This window comes from Kogia breviceps, chromosome 1 (genome assembly GCF_026419965.1).
Source record: "Kogia breviceps isolate mKogBre1 chromosome 1, mKogBre1 haplotype 1, whole genome shotgun sequence".
Classification (NCBI taxonomy): Eukaryota; Metazoa; Chordata; class Mammalia; order Artiodactyla; family Physeteridae; genus Kogia; species Kogia breviceps.
This window is the reverse complement of record NC_081310.1, coordinates 121,814,823-121,832,743: the sequence shown is the minus strand read 5'-3', so window position 1 is coordinate 121,832,743 and position 17,921 is coordinate 121,814,823. Positions and strand designations below refer to the sequence as shown.

General features: G+C 34.1%; 1 protein-coding gene across 11 annotated transcripts in view; it reads right to left on the bottom strand.

Annotated features, from left to right (window-relative positions):
- HFM1 (helicase for meiosis 1) overlaps positions 1-17,921 on the bottom strand; it is a 129,409-nt gene that overhangs the window by 93,745 nt on the left and 17,743 nt on the right. For 9 of the 11 annotated variants that reach the window (XR_010842344.1, XR_010842345.1, XM_067042903.1 and 6 more), the window contains 7 exons: positions 15,331-15,596; positions 15,033-15,080; positions 4,498-4,568; positions 3,905-4,037; positions 3,116-3,267; positions 2,461-2,538; positions 2,083-2,241 (listed from right to left, as the gene is read on the bottom strand). Coding sequence is in view for 9 of the 11 variants with exons in the window: in XM_067042903.1 (XP_066899004.1) it covers positions 2,083-2,241; positions 2,461-2,538; positions 3,116-3,267; positions 3,905-4,037; positions 4,498-4,568; positions 15,033-15,080; positions 15,331-15,596 (907 nt within the window). In the remaining 2 variants the exon portion in view is untranslated. The remainder of the gene's footprint in view (positions 1-2,082; positions 2,242-2,460; positions 2,539-3,115; positions 3,268-3,904; positions 4,038-4,497; positions 4,569-15,032; positions 15,081-15,330; positions 15,597-17,921) is intronic. The other 2 variants (XM_067042888.1, XM_067042877.1) reach the window with 2 other exon arrangements.

The following is a 17,921-nucleotide window of genomic DNA, read 5'->3' as shown; positions in this document are numbered from 1 at the left end:
CAGATATGGCTGACACTTCTTTTGTGTTATCCTAAATATTAGCTGAAGAGTAGCAAAGTAATGATTGGCTTAGATTGGCAAAGGCTGACAACTTTTTTAAACAAAGAACAAATAAACACTGAGAGATGGCAGTGCCAAAAGCACATTTCAGACTCAATGCTAGAGTCCTTAGTTAATTTCTGGAGTTGTGGAGAGCAATCCTTAACTTCACATAGCCTGGTTAGTAATCAGGCTTCCTGCCCTGCTATGAAACTGATTGTTTCTTTGACAGGAAGATAAATCAATGAGTTTTTAATGGCACAGGAAGGAAATATTAAAACATTTTCAAGGCTCTCATGGGTAGGGATGAGAACAAGAATTTACAGTTTGAGCAGAGCAGAAGGCAAAGGATGAAGGCCTAACTCAGGGGAAAACTGAGGTAGAAGACTTGTTGAAAGAGACAGAGAGATAACATTCACAGAAGTAGTGATTATCACAAAGGGGAAGAGAGTTTCAAGAATTACAGAGAATTGATATTTTGTAACTGCTTACAAATCAATAAGTATAGTATCCCAATGTGAAAAAAGGGTTAAGTCTATGACCTTGCAGGTTGCAAAAATAGAACTTAAAATAGTTGACAAATATATTAAAAATATTTACTTAGGTAGTAATCAAAGCAGTACAAAATTTCAAAATAAGGTACCATTTCAAATAACAAATTTGAGAACTTTTTAAAAGTAATAATAACAATAATAATTTCATTACTATACTATCCAGCATTAGAATACAGAGAAATGGCTGATGTTAGAGGTATAAATGAATATAACATTTATTGAAAGCACTGTGTCCTTAGAGTTCTATATACCCTTTGACTCAGTTATTCTACTTTAGCAGACCATCCTAAGGAAATATTTGTGATGTTTTCTTAGATATAATTTCAGCACTATTTACAATAGCAAAAAATGGAAACAATCTTCCACCATTAAGGTATTAAATAAATTACAATAAAACCACAAAAAAATTGTATTAAAGAAGAGTATTTAATAACATGGAAACATTTGTAGGTAACATGCAAATCATAAAAGTGTATGTATATTATGATTCCATCAATACATCTAGAAGGACAAATGCTGTTTCTTTTTTATTTACACATACTTTAAAATTTTCTCTATTATTCTTGAATATAAACAAAACAAGTTGTCATTTTAAGAACAAAAAGGATTAACTATGCTAAACTAAAGATAAAGGCAAAATTCTACATTGGAGGGCTTCCCTGGTGGCGCAGTGGTTGAGAGTCCGCCTGCCGATGCAGGGGACACGGGTTCATGCCCCGGTCCGGGAAGATCCCACATGCCGCGGAGCGTCTGGGCCCGTGAGCCATGGCCGCTGAGCCTGTGCGTCCGGAGCCTGCGCTCCACAACGGGAGAGGCCACAACAGTGAGAGGCCCGCGTACCACAAAAAAAAAAAAAAAAAAAAATTCTACATTGGATTAGAGAATACTGTACAGCAGCTTTTGTGGAAACAATTTCTAAGAATTAGCTGGGGGAAAAGTCATATTACAGTAGGCTAAGAAGTAAATAGGAGTAAGAAAGCAGAGTGAAATTGTACTACTTTTCAAGTTTGCCAAAAAACTGAAGAAGAAAATTAGGACATGTGTTTGTTATAGAAAGTATAATATTGTACAATTATTTCTTTACATGTTCATGTACCCTATTAACCATGACATCCTCTTCAAGAGCAGGGTCTATATGTTTTCACTTTTGCATCTATCATTAGTGCTTACCACAATTCCAGGCACATAGAATTGGAGGTAACATAACACCTCATATTGTGAAGTGTCTAAAACCCATGAAAGTATGACTTTTAGATACTATTAAACAATAGACTTGCACCAAACATATTTTATTAAACCCAATCAACCAAATTTTATGGCCTTAATGCTGTCATACCTATGAGATCTAACCATAACTTTCCATGATATAACTTTCCTATTAAATTGGTTAGGTGATTTACAGAAAAAAAAAACAACCTCACTTTTCATTAAGATTAAATATTTCACTAAGTCATAAAAAAAAATCTGATAGACTAAAATTCTAACTTACATCCTCAGCATTTGGAATTGTTGCAGATACAGCTACAAATCTCATTGGAATAATACTGCTGGTATTTTCTACAGCATGAGATAAAAACTGCACAGTTTTCATTCTGCTGACTACAACTTCAAGAGTTGGTCCACGATTTTCATCTTTTACAACGTGTATCTGAGAAAAAAAATAAGACTCATTAGCTATAAAAATAAAAATCTATCTAGTCAATTAAAATGTAAAACAATATTGAACACTCTTCCTTAAGAAAATAAGCATTTTCCACTTGAAGGGATAAAGCAAACATAGAGTTTGGTTGAAAATGTCTTGTTTCTTTATATCCATTCAAATCATCTCTTCATGTTTATCTCTGAAAGTGAATAACGTGTTCACTACCTCATCAATGAGAAACAATCGAACCAGTTGGACCAAAGAGTTGTCTCTCCATTTTCTAGTCATGCTATCCCATTTTTCCTAGAGAAAAAATGCAAGTGGTTTAACATGATAAGGATTTATAATAAGTATTATTAAGATGTTGATAAAATTTTTAACATGACTTGTTACGAATGATGGGCAATATTTTAGTTGATGTCTTAAAAGTATCCCAAAAGATACTTAAAGATTTTTAAAATTTTAAAGAATTTTGATAATCATGTGTTTTAAAAATTGAACCCCCATTTAGTTTTTAAGTTTAATCAAAAATATTCAAAAGTATAGTCTAATTACCCTTTCTAAGCTCTACTAAGGTCCTCCTGCCACAATACGTAATATTTGGATAAAGAATACAAGCATTAAGTATGATTACAAATCATCCACAATAACAAACCGCCTATTCATATCTTTTGCCTATTTACTCCATTTGGTTGTCTTTTGCTTAATTGACTTGTTAGTATTCCGTATGTACCCTGAATACTAGTACGTATTGTTTGTTTGCTTCACATTGCAAATATAGTCTTCTACTTTGTATTTTCTTTTAACTTTTTTCCACGGTAAAGAGAAAGAGATATTTGCTGATAAACCAAGGAAATTATAAAGTATACGCAACACCTACTGGAGTTGTCATAATAATATGGGCTTGCTGAATCTCAAATAGGTCATCCATTACTGTATCTCCAGTGAGTTCTTTACAGTTCAATCCTATTGGTCCAAATTTTTCTTTCCAATCATCAAAACGCTGACTACACAGGGCTTTTATTGGTGCCACTGCAACAATGTAAGATATTTATTTTAAATATCAGTGCAATTTAAAAATTATTTTCACAAATAGTTAATAAAGTTAGCACACATCAAGGTGTTGCCTAGTATTTATGAATTAAAAGTTAACAATATAAACATATTATTTAGAACTATAAAAGTAATCATCAAACAGAACTAAAAATAGAAAAAGAAGTGATTGCTCAGGAAATTGTAACTAAGAATGAAGAAAGGTAAGGTGGAAATTATCACTCTTTGTGATCACTGATTTTTTTAACCATGTGTATAAATTACTTTGAAGAAAAAAATTTTAATATATACCTAAAAAAAGAGAATAGAGGTTCCTATGGAAATTTCTCAAATTACAAAATGCTTGATTCTATTTGTTCATCTTCCCTGTCCTTTTAAAAATAAACATGTAAAGGCCAAATTCTCAATTCTAATACTATTTTTACTTATAAATCTGGGAAATGTGTTTTGAATTTAATGTTAACAGATAAGACCAAATGTGACATGTCTTTATTTTAAAATTATGGAAAACCAAATAATAATTCTTATGTCTTGAATTAGAACTTATTTCTTACTTTTACCTCAATGGTTTATCATTATTATATAATTATCACTCTTTCAATATATAAATACTTACTGTAAACAATTTTAATGTTCGACCATGGCAATGGTACTTCCATTAACAATCTTGTTATAGCTAGCTCAAACAATACAGTTTTCCCCGAACCAGTTGGAGCACAAATCACAAAATTCCTATCTGTATAAAGAAGCTAAAAAATAAAATTTAATCAACCATAGAATATACAGAAATTTTCAATTCTCAATTTGTTAGAAAATATGCCTTAAAAAGACTATGGAATAATAGTTCAAACATCTTTACCTCTAAACTTATTAAAATTATAAACTGGCTCTAGATCCATCACCCTCAAAAAATAAAACTATTAATAATTTATCATCTTGTTTGGTCAAAGTAATATGCTAGATAGACCTGGAAGAAAATAATTTCTTTAGCTTCCAGAAAAATTGTTATAAATCTAATAAATATAAACAACCCACCTATGAAAATTACATGCATTCATTTAACAAACATTTTTTGAGCTCCAATAATGTACCAGTAACTCAGTGTAGCACCGAAGACAAAACGATCAATGTGATCTAGTCTCTGCCCTTAGAGAGCATACAATCTAGTAAGAAAAGGCAGATAAGTAAATAATTAAACAAAATACTTACATCATCAAAGGCTTTGGACTGTATATAGTTGAAATATGGGAATTCTTTGAAAATACTTCTAAATTTTGCCGCTGAGAATAACATTAAGGAGTTAAATATTTCAGAATTTTAAAAATCGGTTACTCTCAATTTAAAAATTAAGTTAATATTGACTTTGACAATATTTAATGATGACACTTAATACTTGCTATTTTATCATAAGAAAGGAATTAACAGATATAGAGGGAAGGACCGAGATGGCAACATAGGATGCTCCTGAACTTCCATCGTCCCATGGATCCACTGAACAAACAGCTACACGTGGAGCAATTCCCTATGAGAGAAATCCCCAAACTAGCTGAATGATTCCTTTACAACAGATGAATGAGAAAATACCTACATCAAAATGGGTGGGAAAGACTGAGAAACTCTTGCCATAAATCCCACTCCTGGGGCTTCCCTGGTGGCACAGTGGTTGAGAGTCCGCCTGCCGATGCAGGGGACGTGGGTTCGTGTGCCGGTCCGGGAAGATCCCACATGCCATGGAGCGGCTGGGCCTGTGAGCCATGGCCGCTGAGCCTGCGTGTCCGGAGCCTATGCTCCACAACGGGAGAGGCCACAACAGTGAGAGGCCCGCATACCGCAAAAAAAAAAAAAAAAAAATCCCACTCCTGGCACATCACCATACAATTGGGAAGAAACCCCCAACTCCCGGATCCTCCCTGAGGAGCAGAGGGTTTGGACCACACATCTAGTGCCCCAATTTTTAAGGCTCCTGCCTGAGGGATGGGCTCTCAGAACACCCAGTTCTGGAAGCCAAAAGGGCTTGCATTTACAAGCAAAGAAAATAAGCAGCTTTTAAATGGGCACAGGAACATCCCACTACCCCAGCAGGTATACATCCAGGCTCAGTGCAGAGGGGACAGGCAAAAATGCCCATCTTCAGTTTCTCCCTGAAAGGAATTTAATTGCATACTTTCTCAGCTGCTGCCTGAGGTTCTGGCTTGTAATCAACCTGCATCTTGGTGCTGACTGACTGCAATCCTCCCCTTTGGGACACTGATGGATCTTGGCACACCCTTAACTTCTGTGAGCCACTAAAAACAAAGGCAGAGGCTTGGACAATCACAAAGGTTTGACAGGTAACTAGGAGCCCAGGCCAGGTTGATTGACAAGGTTCATCTCTTATACCAGACCAGTCTCTCAAGACTGGGGAGGTACCTGTTTTATCTAACATTCAGAGACCAAGACAGAAAGTCAAGGAAAATGAAGAAACAGGGGAATATGTTTAATAAATAAATAAATCTCCAGAAACTGAATTTAACGAAACAGAGACAAGTAATTTACCTGATAGTTCAAAATAACACATAAAGATGCCCATCAAGGTCAGGAAAGCAATGCATGAGCAAAGTGAGAATTCCAACAAAGTCATATAAAATATTAAAAAGTAAAAAACAGAAATCATAGAGCTAATGAATATAATAACTGAACTGAAAATTTCAATAGAAGGTTTCAACAGAAGACAGATCAACTGAAAGAAAGGATCAGTGAACTTGAAGACAGGGCAGTGGAATTAATGCAATCATGGGAGCAAAACAAAAAAAAAAGAGTGAGAAGAGTGAAATCAGCTTAAGGAACTTATGGGACACCATCAAGTGGACCAATATACACATTATAAGGGTTCCAGAAGAAAAAGAGATAAAGGGGAAGAAAGCTTATTTAAAGAAATAATGGCTGAAAACTATCCTAGCCTGGGGAAAGAAACAGACATCCAGATCCAAAAATCCAAGAAATTACTAAAGAAGGTGAATCTCAAGAGACCCACACTGAAACTCACAGTAATTAAATTGGCAGAAGTTAAAGACAAAGAGAGAACCTTAAAAGCAGCAAGAGAAAAGCAACTTGCTACAAAGGAATTCTCATAAGATTGAGTGAATATTTCAGCAAAAACCTTGTAGGCCAGACTGTGGAATGATATATTCTGGGTGCTGAAAGAAAAAACTGCCAACCAAGAATATTTTACCTGGCAAAGCTGTCCTTCAGAATTGAAGGAAAAATAAAGAGTTTTCTAGACAAACAAAAACTGAAAGTGTTCATCACCACTAGACCAGCTTTACAAGAAATGCTAAAGGAAGTTCTTTCAAGCTGAAATGAAAGGATGCTAATTAGTTAACAGGAAAACATATGAAAGTACAAAACTCACTGATAAAGGTTGATACATAGTTGCATTCAGAATACTCTAATATTGTAATGGTGGTAGTTAATCACTTATAACTGTAGTATAAATGTTAAAAGACAAAAGTACTGTATCTATAGTAATTTATTAATGGAGACACAATATTAAAAGATATAAATTGTGACATTAAAAACATAAAATGTGAGAAAGTGAATGTAAAATTGTAGAGCTTTTGTATGCATTCAAAATTTGTTTTATCAGCTCAAAAGAGACTGTTAAAACTGTAAGATTTTTTTATGCGAGTCTCAAGGTAACTACAAAGCAAAACTCTACAGTTGATACACAAAGATAAATAGAAAAGAGTAAGAACATACCACTACAGAAAATCATCAAATCACAAAGGAAAAGAGCAAGAGGAGAAGAAAGGAGCAACAGAACTACAAAACATCAGAAAACAATAAAATGACAATAATAATAAGTCCAACCTATCAATAAATACTTTAAATGTAAATGGAATAAATTTTCTAATCAAAAGTCATAAAGTGGCTGAATGGATTTTAAAAAACAGGACTAAATTATTTGCTGCCTATGAGACCCCTTTCAGCTTTACAGACCCACAAAGTAAAGGGATGGAAAAAGATATTCTATACAAGTGGAAATCAGCAGAAAGTAGAGGTAGCTCTGCTTACATCAGACAAAATAGACTTGAAGCCAAAAACTGTAATAAGAGACAAAGAGGTCATTATATAATGATAAAGGGGTCAATTCATTGGGAGGATACAGCAACTGTAAATACTTATGTACCAACATTGGAGCACCTAAATATGTAAAACAAATATTAACAGATCTGAACAGAGAAATAGATAGCAATACAATAATAGTAGGGGGCTTCAAGACCCCACTTTCAATAATGGATAGATCATCCAGAAAGAAAATCAATAAGGAAACATCAGACTTAAACTATACCTTACACCAGATGGCTCTAACAGATATACACAGAGCATTCCCTTCAGCAGCAACAGAATACACATTCTTCTTAAGTGCACATGGAACATTCTCCAGAAAATATCATGTGTTAAGGCACAAAACAAGTCTTAAGTTTTAAAAGAAGACTAAAATCATATAAAGCACCTTTTCCAACCACAATAGCATGAAACTAAAAATCAATTAAAAGAAGAAAACTGGAAAATTCACAAATATATGGAGACTAAACAACATGCTCCTGAACAACTATTAGGGTCAAAGAAAAAATCAAAAGGGAAATCAAAAACATACGTTGGGACAAATGAAAATGGAAACACAACATACCAAAACTTTTGGGATGCAATAAAAAGCTGTTCTAAGAGGGAAGTTTATAGTGATAAGTACCAAAATGAAGAAAAAAGAAATATCACAAATAAACAACCTAACTTTACACCTCAAGGGACTGGAAAAGGAGGAACAAAATAAGCCCACAGTTAGTAGAAGGTAAAAATAACAGACTGGAGCAGAAATAAATAAGAGACCAGAAAAACAACAGAAAAGATCAATGAAATGATGAGCTGGGTCTTTTTGAAAAGATAAACAAAATTGACAAAACTTTAGCTAAGATAACTAAGAAAAAAGTAGAGATGATTCAAATAAATAAAATCAGAAATGAAAGAGAAAACACAACTGATAAGACAGAAATACTAAGGATCGTAAGAGACTACTATGAACAATTATATGCCAAAAAGTAGATAATCTAGAAGAAAAGGAAAATTCCTAGAAACAAGAACCTGAAACATGATTCAAGGCTGAATCATGAAGAATAGAAAATCTGAATAGATCAATTACTAGTAAGGAGATTGAATCAGTAATCAAAAATTACCCAACAAATAAAAGGATCATACCATGATCAAATGGAATTTATTCCTGGGATATAGGATGGTTCAACATCCACAAATCAATCAACGTGATATACTGCTTTAACAAAGCAAAGAATATCATATCTCAATAGATGAGGAAAAAGCATATAACAAAGTACATCATCTTTTCATGATAAAAACTCTCAAGAAACTGGGTACAGAAGGAATACACTTCAACATAATAAAGGCTGTATATAACAAGCTCACAGCTAACATTCATACCCAATTATGAAAAACTGAGTTTTTCCTCTGAGGTCAGGAACAAGACAAGGATGTCCATTCTTGCCACTTTTATTTAGCACAGTATTAGATATCCTAGACACAGCAATCAGACCAAAAAAAAAAAAAAAAAGAAAAGGAATCCAAATTGGAAATGAAGAAGTATAACTGCTTCTATTTGCAGGCGACAAGAAACTATATATAGAAAACCCAAGACTCCACACACACAGACCAAAAAAACCCAAAAAACAAAACAAATAAACAAATTTTAAAAATTGTTACAATTAATAAACAAATTTAGTTAAGTTGCAGAATACAAAATCTATATACAAAAATCAGTTGTATTTCTATACACTAACAATGAAGTATTAGAAAGAAAAATGAAGCAAATAATCTCATTAACAACAGCATCAAAAAGAATAAATACTGAGGAATAAATTTAACCAAGGATGTAAAAGATCTGTAAACTGAAAACTATAAGACATTGATGAAAGAAATTGAAGACACAAATAAATGGAAAGATATTTCATATTCATGGATTCAAAGGATTAATATTGCTGAATGTCCACACTACCCTAAATGATCTACAAATTCAATGCAATCCCTATACAAACTCCAATTGCATTCTTCACAGAAATAGAAAAAACAATCCTAAAAATCATATGAAACCACACACACACACACAAAAAAAAAAAAAAAAACAGCTAAAGCATTACTAAGAAAGAAGAACAAAGCTGGAGGTAACACACTTCTTGATTTCAAACTATATTACAAAGCTATGGTAATCAAAGTAGTATGGTACTGACATTAAAAACAGACACATAGATCAATGCAACAAAATATCCAGCCCAGAAATAAACCCATGCATATATGGTCAATTAATTTTCAACAAAGGAGTCAAGAATTGGGGAAGCATAATCATTTCAGTAAATGGTGATGGGAAAACTGTATATCCACATGCAAAAGAATGAAACTGGACCCCTATCTCACACCATACACAAAAATAAACTCAAAATGGTTTAAAGATTTAAACATAAGACTTGAAGTCATAAAAGTCCTAGAGGAAAACAAAGAGGAAATGCTTCTTGACACTGGTCTTAGCAATGATATTTTGGATTTGAAACCAAAAGTGAAGGCAACAAATGCAAAAATAAACAAGTGTGACTACATCAAACTACAAAGCTTTTGCACTGCAGAAGAAACCATCAACAAAATGAAAAGGTAACCTATGGAATATGAGAAAATATTTGCAAACCAAACATCCAATAAGGCATTAATATCCAAAATATACAAGGAACTTATAAAACTCAAAAAACAAATAACGCAGTTTAAAAATAGGCAAAGGACCTGAATAGACATTTTCCCAAAGAAGACATACAAATGGCTAACAGCATATGAAAAGGTGCTTATCATCAGTAATCATTAGGGAAATGCCAATCAAAACCACAGTGAGTTGGCACCTAACACCTGTTAGAATGGCTATAATCAAAAAGATAAGAGATAAATGCTGGCAAGGATATGGATGAAAGGAACCCTTGTACACTACCGGTAAGGATATAAACTGGTGCAGTCCTTATGGAAAACATTACAGAATGTCCTCAAAAAATTAGAAATAGAAGTACTACATGGTCCAGCAATCCCTGGATTATATCCAAAGGAAACAAAAACAGTATCTCAAAGAAATATCTGTATAGCCACGTTCATTTCAGCACTACTCACAGTAGCCAAAGTATGGAAACAACATAACCATTAAGAAATTAATGGATAAAGAAAATATGTATACAACAGAATATTATTCAGCATTTAGAAAGAAGGAAATTATGCCTTTTATGACAACATGGATGAAACTAGAGGGCATTATACAAAGTGAATTAAGCCAGACAGAGAAAGACAGATCCTGCATTATATCACTTATAAGTGGAATCTTAAAAAAAAAAAAAAAGGTCAAACATTAAAATAGTACAATGAATCAGGGGCTGGGGCTATGGGAGAGACAGAGGCTGGTAAAAGAGAGCAAACTTTCAGCTATAAGATGAGTAAGATCTGAGGATCTAATGTATAAAATGGTGAGTAGAGTTGAAAATACTGTATTGTATAACTGAAATTTGCTAAGAGAGCTGAACTTAAGTGTTAAGTGTTCTCATCCAAAAATAAAAAAAAAAAAAAACAGGTAAATATGTGAGGTGATGGATGTGTTAACTAACTCGATGGTGGGAACATTTTGTAATGTATATATTTATCAAACTATCATATTGAACACTTTAAATGTATTATAATTTTATTTGTCAATTATACCTCAATAAAGCTGGGGTGGGGAAGGAATTAAAATTATTCCAGTCCCCAGTCACCTTCCATATTTGTAAAGTCCTTATGGAGAAACAAGTTATATAAGGGTTATACTTTGACAATTAGATCTGATAGAAGAGATGCAAATACATATGTAAAAGTATATCAGAACTAAGAATGTAGTTTATCTTTTCCAGAGTGGTATTTTTTTCTTATTCAACTTGATGAGATCATTTGATATTTATCTCTTCTTTAAAATTCCAAATTTCATTCTTTAACTGTTGATTATATTTCATTAGCTGATGTGTGTTGCTGCTGGTCACCTAACCCTGAATTCCTTTGTTTTTGGTAATTTCGCTGTGCTAAGTGGTGGATTTAATTGCAATTATCAGCATACTGGCTCAACAAGGACTTAAATCGTCCTTCCTCTAAGAAAGCTCAAAAATATTAATAGATATAAAGAATAAACTTTCCCCTCTCCAAGTTAAGAGTCTATTGCCAGTTTGGGAGATATTTGTACTTGCATGGATTCTTATTAGTCTGAGTCACATTTGTCAACTACATTTATGAAACACTGTGTAGAATACTAGATTCAGAAAGCTGCAGGAAGTTGTAAATAAAGAAGAAAATGAGTTCCTGCAACTGAGGCTGTTACAATCAATTAGGAGATATAAAACAGATAATATATCTCAGAATACAAATACATAGTTATTTAAGCAATTATATTTTTATGAAGATATTTAAAAATTGATGGATTGTGTTAAGTGATCCTGAAAGAAGTTAAATCAGAGCATATTACTTCTCTGCTCAAATTCCCCCATTTCTCTCAAAGTATATGGCCACAAGGCCCTACATAATCTTGCCTCCCCACTCCACCTTTGTGTTTCTGACCTCATGTCCTACTACTCTTGCTTCTGACTCATTTCCTCTGGCTTTATTGGACTCTTTTATGTTTTTCAAAAACATCAGCCATGTTTTTGCTGTAAAGCCTTCCCTCTGCCTAGATTGCTCTTCCCTCCATATTTCCTTGGCTCTTTCACTTCCTTCATGTGCTTACATCTCAATTTCTAAAGAAGACATACCCTAATTACTCTATTTAATTCTAATCCTCAGCCCCCATTCCAGTATTCCCAATTTAATCTCCTTTACTCTGCCCCACTTTTATTTTTCATATTACTCATCACCTTCTAAAATACTATATGACTTATTTATATACTGTTACAATTGTTCTGATCTATCCTCTTCCCCACCCCCATTCCAAGAATGTTAACTTCTCAAGGGCAAGAATTCATTGTCTGTTTTACTAACCGACACATCCCAAATGCCTGGCACACATTAAGAACTCAATTAATACAGGCTTGCATTTATTAAATCAAGCAGATAATTTATAAACCTTCATTTTACTTTCAATTGTGCACTGTGTCAGAATACTCATTCCAAAACAAAAATGTAATACTTCGTTTGTCAATCCATCAGTTTTTGAACGAATCTCATTTTTCCTTCAAAATATATCTCTTCCTTTAAAATATTTATTTGTAACAAGCCCACAAGTGGGTCATCATGCTGGTTTTTCTCTCATCAAGTAATTCCACATCAATTTACGCTCACAAAAAAGAATCTATGATTCAGAGTAGATGTAAAATCAGTTTCTAGCTCATGAGAAAACTCGGCTACTAAGTATACCATTTATCATCATTATCAACACTTGATATCAAATTTTTCCTTTTGTCCAAAAAATTCTCAGCAGTCTCACTGCAATTACATGTTATAACAGGATGCGGGGCGGGAGGAGCAGAATGTATGCAGAACTGAAAATGACAACAGTACTGTAGCAGGATCAATCTGACCAAACTTCTATTGTCCTGAGGATTCAAATACAGTAAAATATTGTAAAATAATCAGAAAATAAGTTCAAGTAATCCCCAAACTCTCCAATTATCATGACTAGCATTCAGTCTTCCACTTTAAATATACACTTGGAGACAATAAAGTACAGCAAGTTCATCAAGTTTGACAGCAAATGAATTTTTTGGACAATAAATCAATGGACACAAGAGTAGGCAGTAGTCTAGCTAACAAAGAGACCTAAACAATAGAATCACTTCAGCTATGCTAAGATAGCAAGAAAATCTTTAAAACTCTTCAAAAATTAGTCACACTGTGGCAAGTTTAGGTATGGGATAAGAATTTCCCATCATACAGATAATGAAACTACTTTTAACTGTTTACTGCTAACCTATTTCCTACATTCCCACACTATTTAGATCACCAGAGCGAAGGAAGTGCAACAAGATTGAGACACCATGATGAAGAGGAGTACTAATGGCTGGCCATTTCTGACATTATTATATCATATATAATCCTTTTATTGTCCCCTCTTCCCATTCTAATTCAGTTCAGTTATATGAACTGGAGGCAGTTTTTCACAAGTGGTCAAGCAAACATTTTCTAACTATACTTCAGAATTCCCAGTCCCCAGAATACCCAAGATTAGAATCACTCATCCCTAGATTTCTCTAGCTCAACGGTCCCATATCTGGAATTCACTGTTTTGCCAACTAGATCATAACTTTTGTGGATTCTAGAGCCTCCCCAGCTTTGAATCACTAATTCCATAATCCTAAAGCATAGCTTAGGTAATGTAACTTGACCTGCTCAAAAATATTGCATGGTTTCTCTTCACGGTTTAGTAAATATATTAAAAATAAAACCTTTTTCTTGGTATTCATGGCATTAAATGATCAAAACCTAAAATGCCTATCCATCATTATTTCCTTCTACTCCTTTTTGTAAAAAAAAAAAAACAATTCCTTTTTACTGCATTTTTTAAAAAATTATTTATTTTATTTAATTTATTTTTTTGGCTGCGTTGGGTCTTCGTTGCTGTGCGTGGGCTATCGCTAGTTGCAGCAAGTGGGGGCTACTCTTCATTGTGGTGTGCAGGTTTCTCATAATGGTGGCTTCTCTTGTTGCAGAGCACGGGCTCTAGGCATGCAGGCTTCAGCAGTTGTGGCACACAGGCTCAGTAGTCGTGGCTTATGGGCCCTAGAGTGCAGGTTCAGTAGTCGTGGCACACGGGCTTAGTTGCTCTGCGGCATGTAGGATCTTCCCAGACCAGGGCTTGAACTCATGTCCCCTGAATTGGCAGGCGGATTCTTAACCACTGCGCCACCAGAGAAGTCCCCCTACAACTCCTTTAATCATGTCTTTTTTTCACCCAAACTGGAATGCTTGTTCTTTCCAAACATATTCCATACTTTCTTACCCTTGCCCTTGCTCATGGCTACTCTTTTGCCAGAACAACTTCTCCTCTTTATATGGCTTTCAATGAATTTGGAGATAAGAAGATACATAAGGCTTGGTCCTTGCCTTCAAGGAGTTCATAGGTCATAGGGAAATAGTTACAGAAACAGCTGATGAATTATAATAAAATAGAATAAGTACACTGTTACAGACATATACAAAGTACCAAAGAAGCAAAGAGAATGTTACCTCCAGAACACACATATATACTCAAAATAATTACGTTGGAAACACCCAGACATGTAAATAGGTATAATCTGCAAATTAGGTTCTTTCAAAAATTACTAGATTTGTAAAAATGTCCCCAGTCCATAGAACATCCCATTCTCAGTCATTTCCCCTACCCATGTTTATACCAATGAGCTGTCCTTACACAAAATATAGGAAATTATCTGTATCAATTTGTAAGTAAATATGCTCACAGTTCATTCAGTAATACAAATCTCATATCTGTACTTGTCACAGACTGGTAACAAACAGTTCACAACCGGTACCAGTCCACAGACCACACTTTCAGTAGCACTAACTATCACACATATTGGGACTCTTACATGACCCAAAAGATTCACTTTTCCCTCTTCTTCTTTGTCAACCAAAACAAACAAACAGAAACACAATGAAACAAAATGTTTTAAAATTATGACTTCAAATATAATGCTGCTGTAGTAAAATAATTTAAAGGATACGGATTTCTGTGACAGCCTTCAAGGATTTGAAACCATTTTCTGTTACCCCTAAAAAAAAAACCTACATACTTATGCATATTTTTAACCTTTTCCATAAAAGCTACTTTAGTAAAATTTGTCTTTTTATTGAGAGCACAGTTAAAACAATATTAGATCACAGTTTAAAAAAACAATGCAATATAGTAAAGAAATTGTACATAGAGAGACAGCCTACTCAAATTTTTGTATCCTTACCTATGCTAAGAAATACAGACTAGACTGTACTTTTAGAAAACCAACTGAAAAAGCAAGGAATTACCTTGAACTTCATGAGACTGGGAGGCAACTGAAAAAGATGGTCCTTTGATTATGCCTTCTCTGATTTCAGAAGCAGAAAAAGTATCACTGGCTCTAAACATATTAATGTCTGAATATTGAGGTTTCTTCTTACTATTGCTATATTTCCATGATTTCCCTTTGCTCATTTCCATTTGGACAATTTTCACTGTGCCAATATGAGAGTCCAAGTTTACTCTGTCATTGGAATAAGCACTTCCATGTATATTGTCAGATATTTTAAATAATCTGCAAAAAAAAAACCATATTTGCATTTGTAATACTTAGAATGTGAAAAACTAGCATAAAATTGGTCCCTTTAAAAATACCTACAGATTTTGGTTTATTAGAACACAAAAGCTAATCATTCTCCTAAAGTATAATTTGCTAAATTTACCACTGAATTATTTCTTTTCACTTTCCTAACACTCAGATAAATCCATCTGTGGTAGCCAGCCTCTGAGACAGTTCCAATGATCCCTGTTTCCTGGTGCTCACTATTAGTCACCTTCCTTGAATCAGGACTGGTCTATGAGACTAGCAGAGTACTGTGGAAGGACAAACGTGTGACATCTAAGGCTAGGTCATAAAAGATTGTCACTTCCACATGGTCTCTTGGATCACTCACTCTAAGGGGAGCTAGCCACTATATCATGAGACCACTGAAGCAACCCTATAGAGAGGATAGAGAGGCCCATGTGGACAGGTACTGAGACTTCTTGTCAGTATCGAGCACCAACTTTCCAAACACTGTTCAATAACCATTTTAGTGTAAGAAATAGTTCTTTGTAAAGTTCTAGAAAACAAAAAAGGCCATCTTATGATTATAATTTACTATATTTGACTGATTCAAAGACAACCCATCAAAGTAATTTGTTCACAATAGCCCTAAGGAAAGAAGTGACCAATAGGGTTCCTAATACAACACTAGCACCTTATAGAATAAGTAAAAGGGTGATGCCAGGTTATCAGTCTTACAGAATTCTGTAAGGAATGACACCCAAATAAGTACTGTACAAATACAGAATACTTTCTAAATTATTTTGACTATTAATCTTAATGACAGGTTTTTGTATGAGAAAGACCAATCTTTCAAAAAACTAGAGAGAGAAATGTATTTTAGAACAAACTGTGGAATTGCATCCTCCAATGCCAGCAGTTCTGTTTTTGAAGACAGAAAATTCAAAAGCAGATGGTTAGTCTTAGATAATATAACAGAATCCCATTATGAAATGGTATTGAAGACAAGGAAAACACTTATGCCACAAGATGACTCCTTGCTACATGCTGTGATATCAGTTAAAAAGACAGACTTTGGAATCAGACAAACCTGGATATAAATCCAAAGCTCCTCCACTTCCTAGCTGCATGACTTTAGACTTTGAAATAGGTTTTCCAAACCATAAAAATATTATCCACATACTAGTTATCTAAATTCTCTGAACCTCAGATTCTTCCTAGGTCCTCTGGAACTCCCACTCCACACTCTCCATATCCTCAGCTTCTTTACTGAATTTTATATTTACTTCCTGGTATTAACAAAAATATTTATTTGCCTGGAAAACTCTTGCTCCTTAAAAAACTCTTAAGTGGAAAAAACTGCTAACTCTCCCACATCCAGTGTATTGATGGTTGAGAGTCTTCTCCACCCCAAATCTACATCATTACTTTTCCACTCTCTCACAGAAGTATGTGTGCTGTCTAGCTATACCACCTTGTAACCCTCCTCATGGCATATATATCAACCTCTGGTCACTTTAGAATCTTTTCCTCTCAATCCCAAACTCTGCCATCATCTGGGTTACTTCAATATTCATGTAGACGACCCATTCGAAATCCTACCCTCTCAGTTTCTTAGGCTTTTATCTTCAGTGGCTTTCTCCCTCACATGATCTCAGTCACCTACTCTCTCAACTTAGACATTATCATTATCCAGAACTGCTCCTCCTTTCAAATCAACGATTCCGACGTATCATTCTCTGAACACAATCTCCTATCCTTTTAGCTTGTTTGCTCAAGGTACCAATGAGGTCAAAGAACAAAATTACTATAATTAATCTCCTTATTTTTTCCCAAACCATCTTCCTCTTCATTTTTCTCACGTACCTTTAATGAACTTAAGACCATGACCTATCTTTCGACCACTCTCTTACCACTATTCTAAACTCCTCTTCCCCTTTAGCCTTTTATCATACTATCTTGCAAATTTGCAATTCTAGATGAATCTAACTATCTATTGTTTTTTATAATTGCAGCCGGGTGGTGGAACACTACTGGAAAAAGTACAACTGTTAGGTAGATGAGTTATATTAAAATTCAATGTCATCATTAGCAAGACTGAAGAAACAAAATCAATATACAAAAATCAACTGTATTTCTATACACTTTCAATGGACAATCTGAAATTCCATTTACAATAACATCAAAAAGAATAAAGTACTTATGAGTAAATTTAACAAAGTAAGTATAAGACTTGTCCACAGAAAACCACAAAACATCTTTGAAAGAAGTTAAAGAAAACCTAAATAAATGGAAAGATATCCCAGTTCATAGATTGGAAGATTTAATGATATT